Genomic DNA, 19290 nt, shown 5'->3' with positions numbered 1-19290 from the left:
TTTTCCCTCCTAAAAAACTGTTTAGGGGTGCTCTCATTTTCCTACTCATATTGAAATACTGCCCCTCAATGAGGCCAAACTTGGATTCACAAAATTAGGGGTATGCGTACCCCTGTGCCCCCCGAAAAAAGCACTGATTAGTGGTAGCATAAAGAATTTGCTTCAGGTTGTTCTGTGATGCTTCCTCAGTGTTACCACATAACTACTGGGGCTATAGCATAACAGATGTGGGAGAAACCCCCTACACCAAACATTTGTGGTATAGAATATTTCAACAGGAAGTTTGCACTGAATGGAAATGCAGCAGTGTGACTGCCCCCCAAATTCTGCAGGTGCAACCAGCATCGTTTGGGCAGCCAGATGGGCAGGGTACATATAAAATTGTTGTTGTTGTTGGATTGTATGTGACCACCCCAAAAGCATCCTGAGCACAAAGGGTTATGAATGTGTGTTAAAAAGGACAGCTGCAGGGGCCCTTAATTTGACTTTCTGATCCAAGATATTTCATCTTAGCTGTCTGCCAGTTCTACACACACACACACACACACACACCCCACACCAACACACTGCTTTTCTGTTCAATGCATTTTACAGCTGCTGATTGTCATTGTGTCATGTGAACCAGCCATGTGGCATTATTGCTACTTTGGTGGGGGTGACTTCCATCCTGCAGAAGCAGTTTGACACTGTTTTCCCCACCTTCCTTCCCCTCCCATCTTTGGCCTTACAGTAGATCTGTAGGAAGGAAATTTTATCCTCCATTTTATTCCCATCAACCCAACAGTCGTATTAATGGCAGTCCTTTTTATCTATCTATCTATCTATCTATCTATCTATATCTATCTATCATCTATCTATCTATCTATCTATCTATCTATCTATCTAATTTTATTAGTTTTTTTTAACATATCATTTTCAACAATAATTAAACATATCTTTTTTAAAAAAGGATATTAGTTCTCAATACACACCTCCAAATGTAACTTCTCAATAAATAATGCTGCTAGGGATGAAGGAGAACTTGGATTTTGTTCCCATGTTAATGAGAAAGAGCTTTGGCGGGCACACGTGCTGCCTGCGAGTAATTTTTTTGTTGCTGCAGCCGCCCTTAGGTTGGTCTGGTTGCTATGAGTCTGCCTCTCAATCCAAAGCCCTTCCTAAACGGGCTGACTGGGAAGCCAGTGATGGTGAAGCTGAAGTGGGGGATGGAATACAAAGGCTACCTCGTCTCCGTCGATGGCTACATGAACATGCAGCTTGCAAATACAGAAGAATATATTGATGGTGCATTATCTGGACACCTTGGTGAAGTTCTGATAAGGTGCAATAATGTCCTTTATATAAGGGGTGTGGAAGAAGAAGAAGAAGAAGATGGAGAAATGAGAGAATAACTGTTTTTGGGGGGCGGGGAAGAAAACAAAAAAGAAAAAAAATTTCCCCTTCCTCCCTCACCGTTCCATGTGCGTCCCTCCCAAAGCTGCGTGCTCGGTGGAAGAGGACGACCATCCCAGATAGAAGGAGTGTACCGTTCTTCGGTCAAGGGTATACGATAGCTGCGCTCCCCTGCTAGAACCTCCAAACAAGCTCAAGGTCCATTTGTAGGAGAACGTAGAGTAGTCAAGCTTCCAAGACTCCAGACATACTTCCGGGTTGGCGCCTCCAGCAATGGCTGACTTCCTCTGATCGGGAGGAATTTGCTTCGTGGAAATCAGGGTCTGGCCGCCACGGCGAAGGCGGGGACCCACTAAAAATCACAGGCTGGAGAAGCCTGTGAACGTGGGATTCGGCTGGCACCTTTTGCGCCTCCCTTACTCGTGGGGAAACCCGGTTTCGGGGATCCGGAGCGATGTGGGGTGAGTGGCGCGGTGCTTCGAATTGACTGCTTCTTTCACGGAGTGAAGCCACATTGCTGTTGCCGGAGAGCGCTGACTTTTTCCTGTGGACAATTTGATCTTAAAACAACTACCCATGAGTAGAACGGAAAATTGGATTTTTAAATGTCTTAATTTGGCATCGAAACGGGGAGGTTTCAAACAGGAAGTCCGCCTTCCCCTTTTGTAAATAGACTGAAGCAAAGAGGCTGCAAGCTAAAGTCTTGGAAAGTCCTTTGTAAAGGGTTAAACTTCAATCGGCTAAAATCATTAAACCCCCCTTGGAGGCAGAAGAGGGGGGAAGTTTTGGACCGCGAAAGCCTGCAGGAGAGAGAGTGAAGAAAGTTAAATTACCACCGCTCTGAACCTGGAAACGGGCTGCTAGTAAGTCTGACGTTTTGGGAAAGTTCATTGACTGTGAATAAACGTTTGTTGACAGGTAGTTAAATAAGAGAAATACATTGTTTCCATTGTTTCCTTCTGCGTTTAAAAAGGAGTAAAAGTAACTGAAAATTGAAACTAAATTTATCGCTTGAACCGTGCTTAAAAGGATTGATACAAATAGAAAATGTTTCCCTCTAGAGGGAGCCTTTGAAACTGTTACAAGAGTTGAGCTGGGGGAATCTCCAGCTGCAAGATAAAAAACCGTGAGAACCAGGGATTGACCTTGGATCGGTAAGAATGTCAACAGAAGAAGCCTTAGTGATTGCATTATGCAAGATAAGTGATTCATTGGAACAGCTCCATAAGAAGACAGATGTGATGACTATCAAAATTGATAACTTGGGACAAAAAGTGACTAATTTGGGACAAAAAGTGAACATCTATACAGAAACTATTCAGGAATCGATACAGGAATCTACTTTGACATGGCAAATTGTGGAGAAGGCGAGGGAGAAAGTTGTTGTTGAACCTCAAGTAATACAAGTGGAGAGGGAGAGAGCCCCAGCCTTACAGAGGCAAGTTGATGAATATAAGTTGTTGCCTTCTATGACTGAATTCAGAGAAAGTCAGATTTTGAGGATTGGAGCCCTGCTTGGACTGGAGAAGGAAAGTTGGATAGATCCCCCCATGCAGGGATGTTCTGACCTTTGGGACCTGGACTTGGGTCAGGAGGAGATTGGAGTTGTGGGGACCTTCAGATTTGGAGGGATTTTGAAACACGTCTTGAAATATCTTTTGGATTTTAGTTTTAATTACGGAGATTTGGCTGATCTGTCGAGAAGGAATAAAAACATTGCTAAGTCGGAGCTTCCCCGAGATCTACTCTTTGGCATCAAAGGAAGGAAATTAAGAACAAGATCAGCAGAAGACAAAGTAAAGTGCATGTATAAATATGAAGAAGACCTGCAGAAGGGACTTGGAAAAGAGTTAAGAGCCTCGGACAGAAGATCACCAGGTTGATGGACCATATGGAATTGATGGAAAGGACTGGCAGAATCCGCGACCAGGGAGAAGAGACGGTGGAAGAAGATTGGAAAAAGTTTAAAGTTTATTTATAGAAATACTGTAAAATTAATGAGTGTTAGAAAAATGTTGGAATGAAATTATATGGCTTTAGTAGAAATGTTATAAGAAGTTAAGTATAAATAAGTATTATAGTATTAATGGAAAATAAGGTTAAAATAAGTTAAGAAAATTATATGACAGAAAATAGAGAAAGATGGAAAGGAATTGCTGAAACAATTAACAGAAGTGGAATACAAAAAGGGAGGTGAGAGGAGGTCGATGAAACGAGGGAATGAAAGATAGGGCATTGAAATGGTATGATGTATGTTTTTAAATTGTTTTTGTTTTGTTTTGTTTAGTTTAATGTGTTAATGTTGCGTTGTGTATTGTTTATAAATTGTATTGTATTTTCTTTCTTTTGCTTCTTCTTTTTTTCTTCTTCTTTTTTGTAAGGTTTAAAAGTAATAAATATTATTTTATTTTTTTTTAAAAAAGAGAAAGTACCTAATAGGCACCAGCAGTTACCATTCAACCTTAAAATGAATGCACCTGAACTCTGAAGGTGAATGTAGACATTACAATAAACATGGCATTCAGGCTCTAAATATCAGTTGCCAGGAACCGCAACTGGAGAGGGTGGTTGTTGTGCTCTCTTTGAGCTTATCCACTTTTAGCTTTCCTCCACGCTTTCCAGACATGGTCCATGCTTTAAATCTGCGCCTGAATGACCTTTTGCTTTAAAGAGTGTTTTCTGTGGTGAATGCACTGGAGCAAAATGGGGGGCGGCCACTAAAACACAAAGTTTTAAAACAAGGACATGTGCCTGGAAAGAACGGGGCAAGCCCATTGTACCTCAGGATATAGATTAATGCATTAAGCGTGGTGACAACAAATGTATAGAAAAAGGAAACCATCTTGCCTGGTCACAAGAATAGTTCGACCGGGGGTTGAAGGTAACTGAAAATGGCCGCCCCATAAAACAGTGACACCACAATCAAGTGGGAGGCACAGGTGTTGACTGCCCTCAGCTGAGTGAATCTAACACAGCATCATAGTGTAGCTATGAAAGTCCATAATGAGGCCCAGGGGTGCTACAAGGAATACCACACTGGAAGCAAAGAGCACCACCACATTCAGTGAGGTGTCAGAACAGGCCTATTTGACTGAGGCTGGCACCCAGGGCCAGCCCTATCATGGGGCAAACTAGATAACTGCCTAGGCCACAGACCTCAGAGGGGTGCAGTACAGACTGCAGTGTCCAGCCTGATTCATTGGCATATCTGGCAGTCAATTCAAAATTAAAAAGAAGCTCTGGTTAAGACAAAAAGTGCCACATAAGTGATCAGTGAGGTTTTATTTATTTTTTATTAAAATATAACCACACAGTCTCTGAATGGAGTTGGGAGACATTAGTCTTAAGTTCTCTTCATCAGTCTTCTTAGAGCTTTGTGTACCTCTTTGTTCCTCAGCGTATAGATTAAGGGATTGAGCATGGTGACAACAAATGTATAGAAAAGGGAAACCATCTTGCCCTGATCGCGGGAGTAGTTGGACGGGGGCTGGACATAGCTGAAGGTGGCCGTCCCATAAAAGAGCGACACCACGATCAAGTGGGAAGCACAGGTGTTGAAGGCCTTCTGCCTGCTCTCTGCTGAGCGGATCCTCAACACAGCAACCACAATGTAGCAATAAGAGACCATGATGAGGCCTAGTGGCACTATAAGGAAGACGGCACTAGAAGCAACAAGCAAAGCCTCGTTGAAGGAGGTGTCAACACAGGCCAATTCGATTAAGGCTGGCACCTCACAGAAAAAATTGTCTATTCGGTTCTCTCCACACCGTGGGAGCCGAAGAGTCATCACCGACTCCACCACTGAGGTGCTTAGCCCACTAATCCAGGCGACAGCAGCCATTTTGAAGCATACAGAGTGGCTCATAATGGTAGTGTAACGCAGCGGGTGGCAGACGGCAGCATAGCGGTCGCAGGCCATGACAGCCAAAAGAATACATTCTGTGGAGCCCAGAGCAAGGAAGATGTAGAGTTGGGCCACACAGGCACCATAACTGATAGTCTTGCTTTTCCTCCAGAAGTTCACCAGCATCTGCGGGGCCACACTGGTGGTGAAGCAAAGATCAAGGAAGGAGAGGTTGCTGAGGAAGAAATACATAGGGGTGTGGAGATGGGGGTCCATCCGTGACACCACCATGATGGTTGTGTTGCCCAGCAAGGTCATTGTGTAGCAGATCAGGACAAGACCAAAGAGCAACATCTCCAAGTGTGGGCGGTCAGCCACTCCCAGTAAGATGAATTCTCCTTCATGGCTCTGATTATCTCCCCACATTGCTTCCCTGTACAACATCTGGAAAAGAAAAAAAGATAAATAGCAAAATACCTACTCAAAATGGAGCTGGAATAAACTGCTGGCACAAGAGCAATAGTGGCTGAGATCACCCATGTACCATGTGTACAATGAGAAAACCTTCTAATTTTTACATGGCCTGATGCAGGGATAGGGTACCTGCACGTAAGGGTTGGGATTCTTACTGAAAATGATAATGTTTTGTAGTGATCTAAAGAAGGCAAATTTAAAGTTGAGAATAATAAGATTGAAATAAAGTGCCAACTACCATATGCTCATATGTAAACCAGTGGTCAGCCGCACTTTGAATACTGTGTACTATTCTGGTGGTCAAATCTCAGAAAAAGGTAGACTTGCGGTTAAAAATACATAAAGACAAAGAGCATACAATAAAATGATCCAGGGTTGGAGTCCTCCCTTATAAGGAAAATCTGTTTAAAAAAACTTAACAAAGGTTGAATAACCTAATTGTATCAGCTGCAAATGCAAGTAACAGAAACACAAAAGCTGCTTTTTTCTTGCTGCTTGTATATAAAAGAAAGATCAACTTAAGGAGGGAGGAGGAATCTGTGATGAAGATGCTTAATCTGTCCCCCAACTTCATCTTAAAATATCCATCCCAGGCACTTTCCCCATACAGTCGTACCTCAGGTTACATACGCTTCAGGTTACAGACTCCGCTAACCCAGAAATAGTACCTCGGGTTAAGAACTTTGCTTCAGGATGAGAACAGAAATCGCGCGGGAGGCCCCATTAGCTAAAGTGGTGCTTCAGGTTAAGAACAGTTTCAGGTTAAGAACGGACCTCCGGATCGAATTAAGTACTTAACCCGAGGTACCACTGTATACATTTCCAAGCACATGTCTCAAAACTTTGAGGGAGAGAAACTTTAGGAGGAAAAACAAGACAAGAAAATTGCTCACCAGCATATCATGAAAAGTGCCATGTCCCATGAACTGAAAAATGATAACAACAACAAGAAGAAATAAACTTTTATTTGTATCCTGTCCTCCCCGGCCAAAACTGGGCTCAGGGCGGCTAATATCAAATATATAACATTAGTATAAAATCAAACAATAATTAAATTACCGACTAAAAACAAGTGTATTCAGTATTATATCTCCATTCTTCTCTTCATTTCACATCCATCCTATAATTTATGGTCCCTTTCTCAAGATGACACTCCTTACACCACCTCACTAGGGCATGTCATTTTAGGGGGTGAAACTTAATTTTTGCAAATTTATTCAGTGAGGGGTATTTCTGACTGTGAGGAATTCAAATCTGCTATTATTTTTTGTGACTGGACAACATTTAGTTTGATGTCGACGTTTGATGAAGAAGCACATAAACTACTTTTGGGAAACCAAATAATACTTAATTTTATCATATATATAACTGAATGAATGAATTTATTAATACGGTCACAGACCAGCGTCAACACACACAATATCACAGATCATAAAAATATATATCAGAAATACAAAAGACAATATGAATATAACAAGGATTTAAATATAAAAATTAAAATTAATTATTAGCGTGCCCCCTGTAAATAACATTTAGGGGTTTAGTCACTATGGAATACCATTTGCTTCCTGCGATTGATTGCAGACGCACAGAATTTAGCTACATTTAATGTAGTCTTGGGATTCTTGTCCTCTAGCAGTAGTTTTAAACTATGGTGTTCCGATTCTTTCCTGGACTTTTGCAAAACAGGTGTAATAAAAGTCAAACGTATATCCTCATAGAAACGACAACGTAATAGTACATGTGCAGCAGTTTCAACTTCCAACGAGCCACAAGGGCAGACCCGTGCTGTGTATGGTTTACCCTAAAATCTGCCCTGAAGTAAAGCAGAAGGGAGAACGTTGAATCTGGCGAGGGTAAAAGACCGTCTGTATTTGGGTACCTGAAGACCTGACAGATAGTTAGCTGGAGAGAAACCTCTCCCATGGTCCCTTATTGCTGGATGTTTAATCATTTCGCTCATGTGGCATTGTAATTCTACGTCCCAGATACGCTGGCGAATTGTAGTCCTAGCTTTCTCGAAGCCTGTCGCTATCAGGGTCTGCTGTGGGATCCCCAAGCCTTTAAGCTTTTCCAGCAGTGTAGCTTTCCATTTGGATTGGTAGGTATCTAGTAAGGTTAAAGGTGCCAGCCCAACCGGGAAGAAAATAAGCTTTAGCCAATAGTGGATCTTCAATATCCATATCCGAGTACTGATAGGAATTTGCCCAACCTCCAAACGGACCGCTATGTTGGATACACAGGAGGGGATCCCCAGCAGGCAGCGGAAAAACTTAGTTTGGAATGCCTCTAAGAGAGTAAGGTTTTTAAAGCTGCAGATCTGGGATCCATATAACAATTGTGATAGTATTTTGGCAGCAAAGACCTGGGAGGCTGCCGGTATGTGTTGGCCCCCTTTCCCATAGAAGAATCTTATTAACGCTTTGGTAGATCTTTCTGCATTTGCAATAGTATTATTAATCTGAAAGTGCCAGGAGCCCCTTTCCTGGAAGGTTACATCCAGGTATTTAAAGGTTGCTACCTGTTCTATTGAGCGATTGTCTATTCTCCATTTATGCCTCCTCCTTTTTTTAGAGAACACCATAACTTTGGATTTGTTGTAGTTAATTGTTAGTTGTTCGATGCTGCAATATTTCGTAAGAGATCTCAAAAGTTTTCTTAATCCAACACAAGAAAAAGACATTAAGACTGTGTCATCCGCATATAAAAGGACCGGGAGGGGCGTACCAGCCAATTTGGGGGGATGGGCATTTTCCTTCTCCATATTTCCTACTAGCGAGTTGATATAGAAGTTAAATAGAGTAGGCGCAAGGACACACCCTTGCCTGACCCCCTGGTGGATTTGGATTTCCTTGGATAGGTGGCCCTGTCGGTCACACCTTACCCGGATCCGTGTATTTTCATATAGACTGTGGATGAGATACAGTAGGCGTTTGTTTATATTTGCGGCGCTTAGCTTTCCCCAAAGCCTGTCCCTCGGTATATATAACTGCAAGTACTTGACAATCAATTTTCATAATATCCATGCAATCTTATACCCATTTTACTTACCAAGCAAAACTAAATTGTATTAATTTAACCAAAATATCTTTTGAATTCCCAATACATATTAAAACTTTTTTGCACCCCACATTTTTGGAATTTAAAAGTGGAAAAATTCTATATACCCTACTATCTCACCCCTGTCACAGTGAGAAGTAAATTCATTATGGCTAGGTCAGTTTTACACACTGGATATTCTTTTATTTATTTAATATGTGTATAGCCCACACTGCATTCTGAGATTTATGGCTGGGGAAAATAAAATAAGATTTGCAAAGAAGAATATTAACAACAACAAAAATCTATCCCATGGAGTGGTCCATAGCTTGGCCTCTTGGTCTGCTATGACAGTCTGTATTGAGAGAGCAAGTGGCTCCACCTTGGGCCAAGGAAACTCTCACAGAGCTCACTCGGGATGCAACTCCAGGTCATCAAGAGGGTATTGTGTAGAAAATACCAGGGGTAGCCTGGGGCAGTCATGAAATTGCCTTATAGCCAATAAGAACATTAGTCCAGCTATCTCAGTTATTACACAGTATTCTCCATGCTTGAGTTGCCGGGTTTTGTTGGACTACTACTCCCATCACCCCTCAGACACCTGAGGGTGATGGATGACGGGAGTTGCAGTCCAACAGCTCTGGAGATTGAAGCTTGAAGGACACTGGTCTAGTCTGACAGGCAGCAGCTGTCAAGATTGCAGACCCAGCTTTCTACAAGCCCGTTCAAGAGATGTCCAAGTTTGAACCTGGAACCTTCTGCATGCAAAGCAGATGCTCCACCACTGAGCTATGGCCCTTCCTATGTGACTAGAGGGGGGGCAGAAGGGAAGATGGCGACTGGGGGAGACACCCAGAGAGTATGAGCCAAGCAAAAAGAAGCACACACTGAGCCACACTGATAAGAAATCTTTTCTAAAAAGCAGAGAGTAAGAGCATCCAGTAAGTGTATGAGTTTGTGAAGGGGAGAGGGTCAAGGGGGAAAAGACAGGAGGAGACTGATAGAGAAAGAGATGCAGATTCTCCTACATCTGGAGGCATCTCCATAATGATCAATGTAAATCGTGGTAGCAAAAGAGAAATACTCTCCGCAACTCTTACCCTGGGTGGCTTGCCTAATTCAGTCCAGTGCCTTGGCTCTTCTGCCTCAGCATTGTGTCCCATACTATCTGTTGGTACCGGCACAAATACATGATCATAGTAGTCTGATCTCTCTATCTCAAAAGGGGCCTTCAGGGGACAGGATAAATGATTTTATGATGTTATCCAGGAGGATGGGAGAGGTGGAGGAAATTGCTCTGTCTTCCCTTCTTTAGCAGCTCTCTGAGGAACCATCATGAAGCCCCATAAGCGCCAGAAATCAGACGTGATAATTAAGGGAAAACTACATGTTACCCTTCAGTCATGAGCAAAGAAGCCCCAAAGGACCTGCCTCCCCTTCCCTTGCACAGCGTCCTCTGGAGGCTGTGACTTGCACCAGGGAAGGGATGGAAAAGATGGAAAAGGGAAGGAATTTGGTTGACTCATAAAAATATTGACCTGTTCCAGAATAACTATGTTCAGATATGGAAAGGAATTAAGAAGGACCTGGAGGTGTGGGGTAGAATGAAACTGTCCTTTTGGGGCAGAATATCTACGATAAAGATGAACGTGCTCCCAAAGATGTTATTTCTATTTCAGACTATCCCTGTTATTAAGGGGGTAGGGAATTTTAGAGATTGGCAAAGAGTGATTTCAAGGTATATCTGGCAGGGCAAGAAGCCAAGAATAAAATATAAATTATTAACAGATGCTAAGGAAAGGGGAGGCTTCGCCCTGCCAGATATGAAATTATATTATGAAGCAGCATGTCTTTGCTGGTTAAAAGAGTGGATTAAATTAGAAAACACGGAGTTATTGGATTTAGAAGGTTTTGATAACAGATTTGGGTGGCACGCATACTTATGGGCGGATAAGAAGAAAGTCCATAAAGGATTCGGGAACCACATCTTCAGGAGTCCTTTAATAGAAGTATGGGACAGGTACAAAAACCTCCTAGAACCAAGAGTCCCTCACTGGTTATCTCCGCTAGAGGTTATGAGTGTTAAGAAAATTAACATGCGAGGGAATTGGGCGACATATGGAGAATTATTAACTAAAGAAGGAGGAAAATGGAAACTAAAACCATACGAAGAGGTTAAAGATTATGTATATGATTGGTTACATTACTTTCAGGTGAATGAAATGTTTAAAAAAGATATAAGAGAAAGTGGATATGCAGAAAAAGACTCAAAGTTCCAGACAGAGATTATAGCTAATGAATACAAAATTCTGTCTAAAATGTATAAGATATTGTTAGAATGGAACACGAAAGATGAAGAGGTTAAATCTGTAATGATACAGTGGGCCAAAGATTTTGGATATAATATTCAATTTGAAGAATGGGAAAAATTATGGAAGGAAAGTTTAAAGTTTACTGCATGCATGGGGTTGAAGGAGAATGTCATGAAAATGTTTTATAGATGGTATATCACCCCGGTAAAATTGGCAAAAATGTACAAAACATGTAATAAATGCTGGAAATGTAAAGAAAAAGAGGGAACATTCTACCATATGTGGTGGGAATGTAAGAAAGTGAAAAGCTTCTGGGAAGCAATCTATAATGAACTGAAAAAGATGTTAAAATACACTTTTATTAAGAAACCAGAAGCCTTTCTTTTAGGGATTACAGGAAAAGATATAAGAAGAAAAGACTTTAGACTCTTCCAGTATGCAGTTACGGCAGCAAGAATTCTTTTGGCCCAGAAATGGAAACAAGAGGACATACCGACGATTCAAGAATGGAGAATGAAACTGACTGACTATGCGGAACTGGACAAACTGACTGGGAAAATAAGATATGTTCGAAACCAAAAGTTCATCGAAGATTGGGGAAAATTTGTTGATTATCTGAAAAATGTATGTGAGGTGCAAACAACGCTAGTGGGGTTTCAAGAAGCACTGTAAAAACTTTTAAAGAGGTATTGCTGAAAGTAAATAGAAAAAAGGAGGGAAGACAAATGGCAATGCTATTAAAGAAATGCGCATTAAAGGGTAAAAATGGATGATTGTCAGGGAAGTTGAAGGAAGTCCAAAATATGAATTTTGTTAAAATCTGGTAAAATTTGGATAAATGATTTGAATGTATGGAAAACTAATAAAAATCTATTTAAAAAAAAAAAAGGAAAAGAGAACACTACTTAACTCCTTAGGGAGCAAACTCTTTGAATTAACTATCTATGCAGAACCTTTCAAAGTTGTTAGGAGAAATTTATTTTATTGCATATGGATATTTCTGGGTATTCCAATTAGCTGTTAGGAGACCTCATGTGGTGTCACATTTAGGGAACTGGATTTAGTTCGAGGGGAGATCAAACTATGGGCATGGGGCCCATAGGCCAGTGACTAAGGTAAAGTGACCCCTGACCATTAGGTCCAGTTGTGACCAACTCTGGGGTTGCGACGCTCATCTCGCTTTATTGGCCAAGAGAGCCAGCATATAGCTTCCGGGTCGTGTGGCCAGCATGACTAAGCCGCTTCTGGCGAACCAGAGCAGGGCACGGAAACGGCATTTGCCTTCCCACCGGAGCGGTACCTATTTATCTACTTGCACTGTGACGTGCTTTCGAACTGCTAGGTTGGCAGGAGCAGGGAACGAGCAACGGGAGCTCACCCCGTCGCAGGGATTTGAAATGCTGACCTTCTGATCGGCAAGTCCTAGGCTCTGTGGTTTAACCCACAGCGCCACCCTTTGGGATAAAAAAACACTGGTTCTGAAGACAATGTCCCATGACCCTTTAAAATGAATTCTGAACAAAATTGGTGAAGCAGCCAAAAGGATTATTGAAAGAAAAACATCATTTCAAGATAGGTGACCAATGCAGGCACACCTTGTTCAGGGAGTCACAAGCATATTATCCTTTCCCCGAGCACAAAAATTCCTCCTCTATGTGCCCACCAGGAAGGGGCGTGCAAAGTTTACAGCCTATCACGTCCGCCTTATTAACATATAACCATCCAACTTCCCCTTGTTAATCATTGTACAGATATGGTCAGAAGCCCCCTTACAAAAATCTATTGATGTGAGCAGTATCTATTTTCTTTCCACAAGCTGTCCTATTTACACGTATTTATTCTTAATGCGAGCACAAGCTAGTTTCATATCTGATTAAACTAAAACGGCACATCACAATTTGCTTACCAAAGGTTCTAGCCCTAGGTGTAAGAGGGTCTTTGCTTCTGGGTCCTAACCACAAGCTATATGACTTTCTGAGCATTCTAACCACCAGTTTTGCTAAATGTGTATATTCCTATCTGTATATGTAGTGATGTATGGAAGTGAAAGCTGGACCATAAAGAAGGCTGATCGCTGAAGAATTGATGCTTTTGAATTATGGTGCTGGAGGAGACTCTTGAAAGTCCCATGGACTGCAAGAAGATCAAACCTCTCCATTCTGAAGGAAATCAGCCCCGAGTGCTCACTGGAAGGACAGATCCTGAAGCTGAGGCTCCAATACTTTGGCCACCTCATGAGAAGAGAAGACTCCCCGGAAATGGCCCTGATGTTGGGAAAGATGAAGGGCACAAGGAGAAGGGGACGACAGAGGACGAGATGGTTGGATAGTGTTCTCGAAGCTACCAGCATGACTTTGCCCAAACTGCAGGAGGCAGTGGAAGACAGGAGTGCCTGGCGTGCTCTGGTCCAGGGGGTCACGAAGAGTCGGACACGACTAAACGGCTAAATAACAACAAAAACCATTTGTGGTTATCACGAGCTCGGCTAATTTTGCAAACCTTGTCAAAGTCCATGCATTCTCTTGTTCTACTAGGGCCAGGCAGCTACTAATTTGCAACATACAATCAGATTGTATGTGTCCTAGTTCTATCAGGCAATCATCATCATCATCATCATCATCATCATCATCATCATCATTTATTTGTATGCCGCCTTTCCATAGCTAAAACAATGCTCAAGGCACTTTACAGCATGACAAGATTTACATAATTACCAACATAACAAAAGTCATAAACAATAAATAAAACATTAAAAAGGACACAACCAAACGGAAAACAATTTCCACATGAATCATAAAATCTAAAACTAAGAATACAGCATTAATACGAATCACAATTTATTTTTATTTTTTTTTACTTCTTTTTATTCATTTTCTATAACCAAACCACAAAAAAGAAAAACAAAAATAAACAACACACACCAAAGAAAAAAGAAAACATCAACCAAAACAAAACACATGAACAAACCAGAAGACAAACATTAATTAACAACAAATAACGGTTGACTTCCCTCCATCTCGGTTTTGGGTTATGTAAATATTAAATCCATTCTGCAGTTTTTCATTTTATATTGTCTACACATCACAAGGGTTATATTAAACCTACTGTGATTTTTATATCTCTAGAATTTGTTTCCATATATGTTATGAATTTGGTCCAATCGTCAATAAACTTTGTACCTTTTTGCTGTCTGATGTTCTGCGTCATTTTTGCCAAATCCATATATTCAAATAATTTAATTTGCCAATCTTTAATGGTCGGGATATTTGGGGTTTTCCAATTTTGTGCTAACAGAATCCTGGCAGCTACAGTTGCGTATTGAAACATTATATGATCTTCTTTCTTAATCTCATCTCCGATCATTCCCAGAAGGAAGGCTTCGGGCTTTTTAACGAAAGTGTATTTAAGTATTTTTTTCAGTTCATTGTATATGGATTCCCAATTTTTTTTAACTTCTTCACATTTCCACCACATGTGGTAGAAACTTCCCTCTTTAGATTTACACTTCCAACACCTTTTATCACCAGTCTTATACATTTTTTGCAATTTCACAGGGGTGATGTACCAACGGTACATCATCTTTTCCATATTTTCTCTAAGGGTGGTACAGGCTGTAAATTTCATTCCTTTAGTCTACAACCTCGTCCATTTGTCAAAATCCAAATTATATCCGATGTCTATTGCCCATTTTACCATAACCTCCTTGACCTCTTCGTCCTTGGTGTCCCAATCTAATAGCTGATTATACATTTTAGATAGCAGTTTAGTTTTACTTTCTATTATCTCTACCTGGAACTAAGATTTTTTCTCATTCATTCCAATCTTTTTGTCTTCCTTCCATAAGGCGTTAATTTGATGATACTGCAACCAACCTGCTAATTTGCTTTTTAACTCTTCGTATGGTCTAATTTTCCATCCTCTTTCCGATCTTTCCAGGAGATCTTCATAGGTCAATCTCTCACCTTCCATGTTTGTTTTTTTAATAGTTAATATATCAATAGGCGATAGCCACCGGGGGGTATTTTTTTCCAATAATTTTCTATTCTTTTCCCACGCTTCTAACAGTGTTCCTCTGATAATGTGGTTTGAGAAGCCTTTATGCACCTTTTCCTTATTCTGCCAGAGATAAGCATGCCAACTGAATCTTAAATCGAAGCCTTCTAAATCTAGCAGATCTGTATTTTTTAAGGTAATCCATTCTCTAAGCCAGCAAAGGCACGAGGCTTCATAATACAATCTCAGATTTGGGACCGAGAATCCTCCTCTGTCTTTTCTATCCGTTAACAATTTAAGTCTAATTCTCGGTCTTTTGCCTTGCCATATGAATTTAGAGAGAATTTTTTGCCAGTTTTTGAATATTACACTTCCTCTAATCACCGGGACATTTTGAAATAAGAATTATAGTTTCGGCAGTATGCACATCTTAATTGCTGCCATTCTACCTGACCAGGAGAGTTTTATCCTATTCCAAATATCTAGTTCCTTTTGGATTTCCTTCCAGGTATTTATGTAGTTATCAGCCATTAAATTTATATTTTTCATCGTTAGCCACACTCCTAAGTATTTTACCTTTTTTGCTTCTTTGATTCCCGATTGAAATTCTAACTGCCTCCTTAGATCTTCTCCCATGTTCTTAACCATCATTTTAGTTTTAGTTTTATTTAACTTAAAGCCCGCTACTTTCCCAAATTCCTCTAGAAATGCCAGGACTTTGTCAATACTCTGTTTTGGGTCCTCCACTGATATTACCAAGTCATCAGCGTATGCTTTCAGTTTGAATTCTTTCACCCCAATTCTAATTCCTCGTATCTCTGGTGTTTTCCTTATCTTATTTGCGATTACTTCCAATACCATTATGAATAGAAGTGGTGACAGGGGGCAGCCTTGTCTCGTACCCTTTGAAATTTCGAATGTGTCAGATAAATTGTTATTAATAATCAGTTTGGCTCTTTGATTTGAATAAATTGCTTTGATTCCCTCCATGAAAGCACCTTCTATCCCTGCTGTCTCCATACACTTTAATAGGAATCGCCATGATACATTATCGAATGCTTTTTCTGCATCGATAAAAATTAATGCTGCAGGAATTTCATTCTTCTTTTCCAGGTATTCGATGATATTTATTATATGCCTAACATTGTCTTTTAATTGTCTATTAGGAAGGAATCCAGCTTGATCCGTGTGTCTTACATTTTTTAGATAATTTTTAAGTCTGTTTGCCATTATTTCAGCAAATATTTTATAATCATTGTTAAGAAGCGATATCGGTCTATAGTTTTTTATATTCAATTTGTCTGAGTTCGCTTTAGGTATCAGCGTTATGTGAGCATCTTTCCAGGAGTCCGGTATCTTCCCTCCTTGCAGGATATTATTCATTACTTCACATAACACCGGGGCTAAGTATTCTTCGAAAACTTTATAATATTTGGCCGATAATCCGTCTGGGCCCGGTGCTTTCCCTAGTTTCGTTCTCTTTATTGCTTCCTGAACTTCATCTATTGTTATGCACTTGTTCAATTGGATTTTCTCTTCCTCCGTTATGGATGTTATTCTGTTATTTTCTAAGTATTTCCCTATTTCTATTATGTCTTCTTCTTCGTTTTGGTAAAGTTTTTCAAAGAATTTTAGGAAATTTTTCTTTATTTCGTTTGGCTCTTCCACAAGCCTTTCTTCTATTTTTATCTTATTAATCACATTTTGCTTTTTCCTTTTTCGTAGTTGCCAGGCCAAAAATTTCCCTGTTTTGTTTGTGGATTCGAAAAAATTTTGCCTCATCGATTTAATTCTCCATTCGACTTCTTGGTTAATTAGCATTGAATATTGTGATTGTAACAATTTGGATGTTTGTTTAATCTGTTCATCACTAGGATTTGTTATTAATTTTTTCTCACATTCTCTTAATTGGGTCAGGATTCCATCTTTCTTTTGTTCTCTTATTTTTTTCCTATGGCTATTTTGTTGGATTAGAAAGCCTCTTAGCACCGCCTTGCTGGCATCCCAGACTATATCAATATTTGTCTCTTTATTAAGGTTTAAGTCAAAAAAGTCTTTTAAGGTGTTTTTGGCCTTCTCAATTACCTCCTAATTTTCAAATAGGTATTCGTTCATTCTCCATCTATACACACCCTGGACTCCACACTTGATTTCCAGGGATATTGAATTGTGATCAGAAAGAGTTCTGGGTTGTATTTCACATTTTTCAACTCTTGTTACTAGTTCTCTTGATACCCAAATCTGGTCTATTCTACCTCAGCTCTGGTGCGGCTCTGAAAAGTATGTGAATTGTTTTATCAGTGGGTTTTTGTGTCTCCAAATGTTCGTCAAGTCTAAATTTTCTTCAAGGTTTTTAAACGATCTTGGTAATTTCCCTTGGCTCAATTTTTTCTTTTTTGCACTTCTATCTAACTCTGGTATTGGAACTCCATTTAAGTCACCGAGTAGAATCAGTTTATGAGGCTCTAAATCCAGTAGAATTTGTTCCAGTTTTTTGAAAAATTCTGCTTTATTCGTATTTGGGGCATAGACAGTTACCACATTTAATTTTTCTCCCTGATGGTTAATTTGTATCCCCACAATTCTCCCTTCCTCATCTTTGCATATTAATTTAGGGTCCCCTTTTTCTTTTGCATATATCACCACTCCTCTTTTTTTGTTTATATCTGAATTGATAAATTCAACCCCCAACCTTTTGTTTATCAAAATATGTTTGTGTTTTTTGGCCACGTGTGTTTCCTGACAGCATATCACATCAACATTCTTTTTCATCAAAACCTTTGAAATTTTATTCCTTTTAGATTTGTCATTTAGTCCTTTCACGTTCCAAGATAAAATGTTAAGAGTCATTATCGTATATGTTATTATTTTTTAATTCGTACTGTGCTCGTACTCAGGCGTACGAATCACAATTTAAAATGACATAGATAAAAAAATCTCTTCTCTTCTTCTCTTTGGCGATCACTCGTGGCCGAGTAAGATTGTGTTCCATAAACACGGTTTTAACAATGAGTCTGTAATGGAGGCCAATTCTGGATCCACATGTCCTTCCACAGTGGGGACATTGGTTCCTGGGCGGGAGTTGATCATGGTGTGGATTTGCCAAGTGTGCCTTCCTCTTAGCACGTTTCTCCCTTGCATTCTGAGTTCAAGTGTCTTCAAAGTCCATGACACCTTTGGTAAAGGCTCTTCTTCAACTGGAGTGCTCGTAGGCCAGTGTTTCCCAGTTGTCAGTGTTTATGCTACATTTTTTTAGATTTCCCTTGAGAGAGTCTTTAAACCTCTTTTGTTGACCAGCAGCATTATGCTTTCCATTTTTAAGTTTGGAATAGAGTAGTTGCTTTGGAAGACGATCATCAGGCATCCACACAACATGACCAGTCCAACAAAGTTGATGTTGAAGAATCATTGCTTCAACACTGGTGATCTTTGCTTCATCCAGTACACTGATATTAGTTTGCCTGTCTTCCTAAGTGATGTGTAAGATTTTTCAGAGAATCTTTTGAGAAGTTGGAGATGGTGTTTATAAGTGGTCCATGTTTCACAAGCATACAGTAAGGTTGGCAGTACAATAGCTTTGTAAACAAGCATTTTGGTTTCCCTGCGAATGTCCCGGTCCTCAAATATGTGATTCTTACTAATGCTGTATTCTTAGTTTTAGATTTTTTTATTCATGTGGAAATTGTTTTAAGTTTGGTTGTGTCCTTTTTAATGTTTTATTTCTTGTTTATGACTTTTGTTATGTTGGTAATTATGTAAATCTTGTCATGCTGTAAAGTGCCTTGAGCATTGTTTTAGCTATGGAAAGGCGGCATACAAATAAATGATGATGATGATTGCCTGATAGAACTAGGAGACATACAATCTGATTGTATGTTGCAAATTAGTAGCTGCCTAGCCCTAGTAGAACAAGAGAATGCATGGACTTTGACAAGGTTTGCAAAATTAGCCGAGCTTGTGATAACCACAAATGGCTACAGATAGGTATATACACATTTAGCAAAACTGGTGGTTAGAATGCTCGGAAAGTCATATAGCTTGTGGTTAGGACCCAGAAGCAAAGACCCTCTTACACCTAGGGCTAGAACCTTTGGTAAGCAAATTGTGATTTGCCATTTTAGCGTTATCAGATATGAAACTAGCTTGTGCTCGCATTAAGAATAAATACGTGTAAATAGGACAGCTTGTGGAAAGAAAATAGATACTGCTCACGTCAATAGATTTTTGTAAGGGGGC

General features: G+C 40.0%; 2 protein-coding genes across 2 annotated transcripts; one reads left to right on the top strand and one right to left on the bottom strand.

Moving 5' to 3' along the window:
• Nucleotides 1-1055: 1055 nt before the first annotated feature.
• Nucleotides 1056-1398, top strand: LOC310757318 (small nuclear ribonucleoprotein F-like). The gene has a single exon (XM_083602642.1). The coding sequence runs from the start codon at nt 1128-1130 to the stop codon at nt 1389-1391; it is 264 nt and encodes an 87-aa protein (XP_083458768.1). The 5' UTR covers nt 1056-1127; the 3' UTR covers nt 1392-1398.
• Nucleotides 1399-4661: 3263 nt separating this feature from the next.
• LOC310757129 (olfactory receptor 2G3-like) lies at nt 4662-5757 on the bottom strand. Its single transcript, XM_083602326.1, has one exon. The coding sequence runs from the start codon at nt 5678-5680 to the stop codon at nt 4736-4738; it is 945 nt and encodes a 314-aa protein (XP_083458452.1). The 5' UTR covers nt 5681-5757; the 3' UTR covers nt 4662-4735.
• Between the last annotated feature and the right edge of the window lie 13533 nt (nt 5758-19290).

This window comes from Podarcis filfolensis (genome assembly GCF_964270895.1).
Source record: "Podarcis filfolensis genome assembly, chromosome: 2".
Taxonomy (NCBI): domain Eukaryota; kingdom Metazoa; phylum Chordata; class Lepidosauria; order Squamata; family Lacertidae; genus Podarcis; species Podarcis filfolensis.
This window is presented reverse-complemented; position numbering and strand designations above follow the sequence as displayed.

What these genes read in the sequence shown, in the direction of transcription:
- LOC310757129 (XM_083602326.1), bottom strand. Translation starts at nt 5,680, where the DNA reads ATGTTGTACAGGGAAGCAATGTGGGGAGATAATCAGAGCCATGAAGGA.
- LOC310757318 (XM_083602642.1), top strand. Translation starts at nt 1,128, where the DNA reads ATGAGTCTGCCTCTCAATCCAAAGCCCTTCCTAAACGGGCTGACTGGG.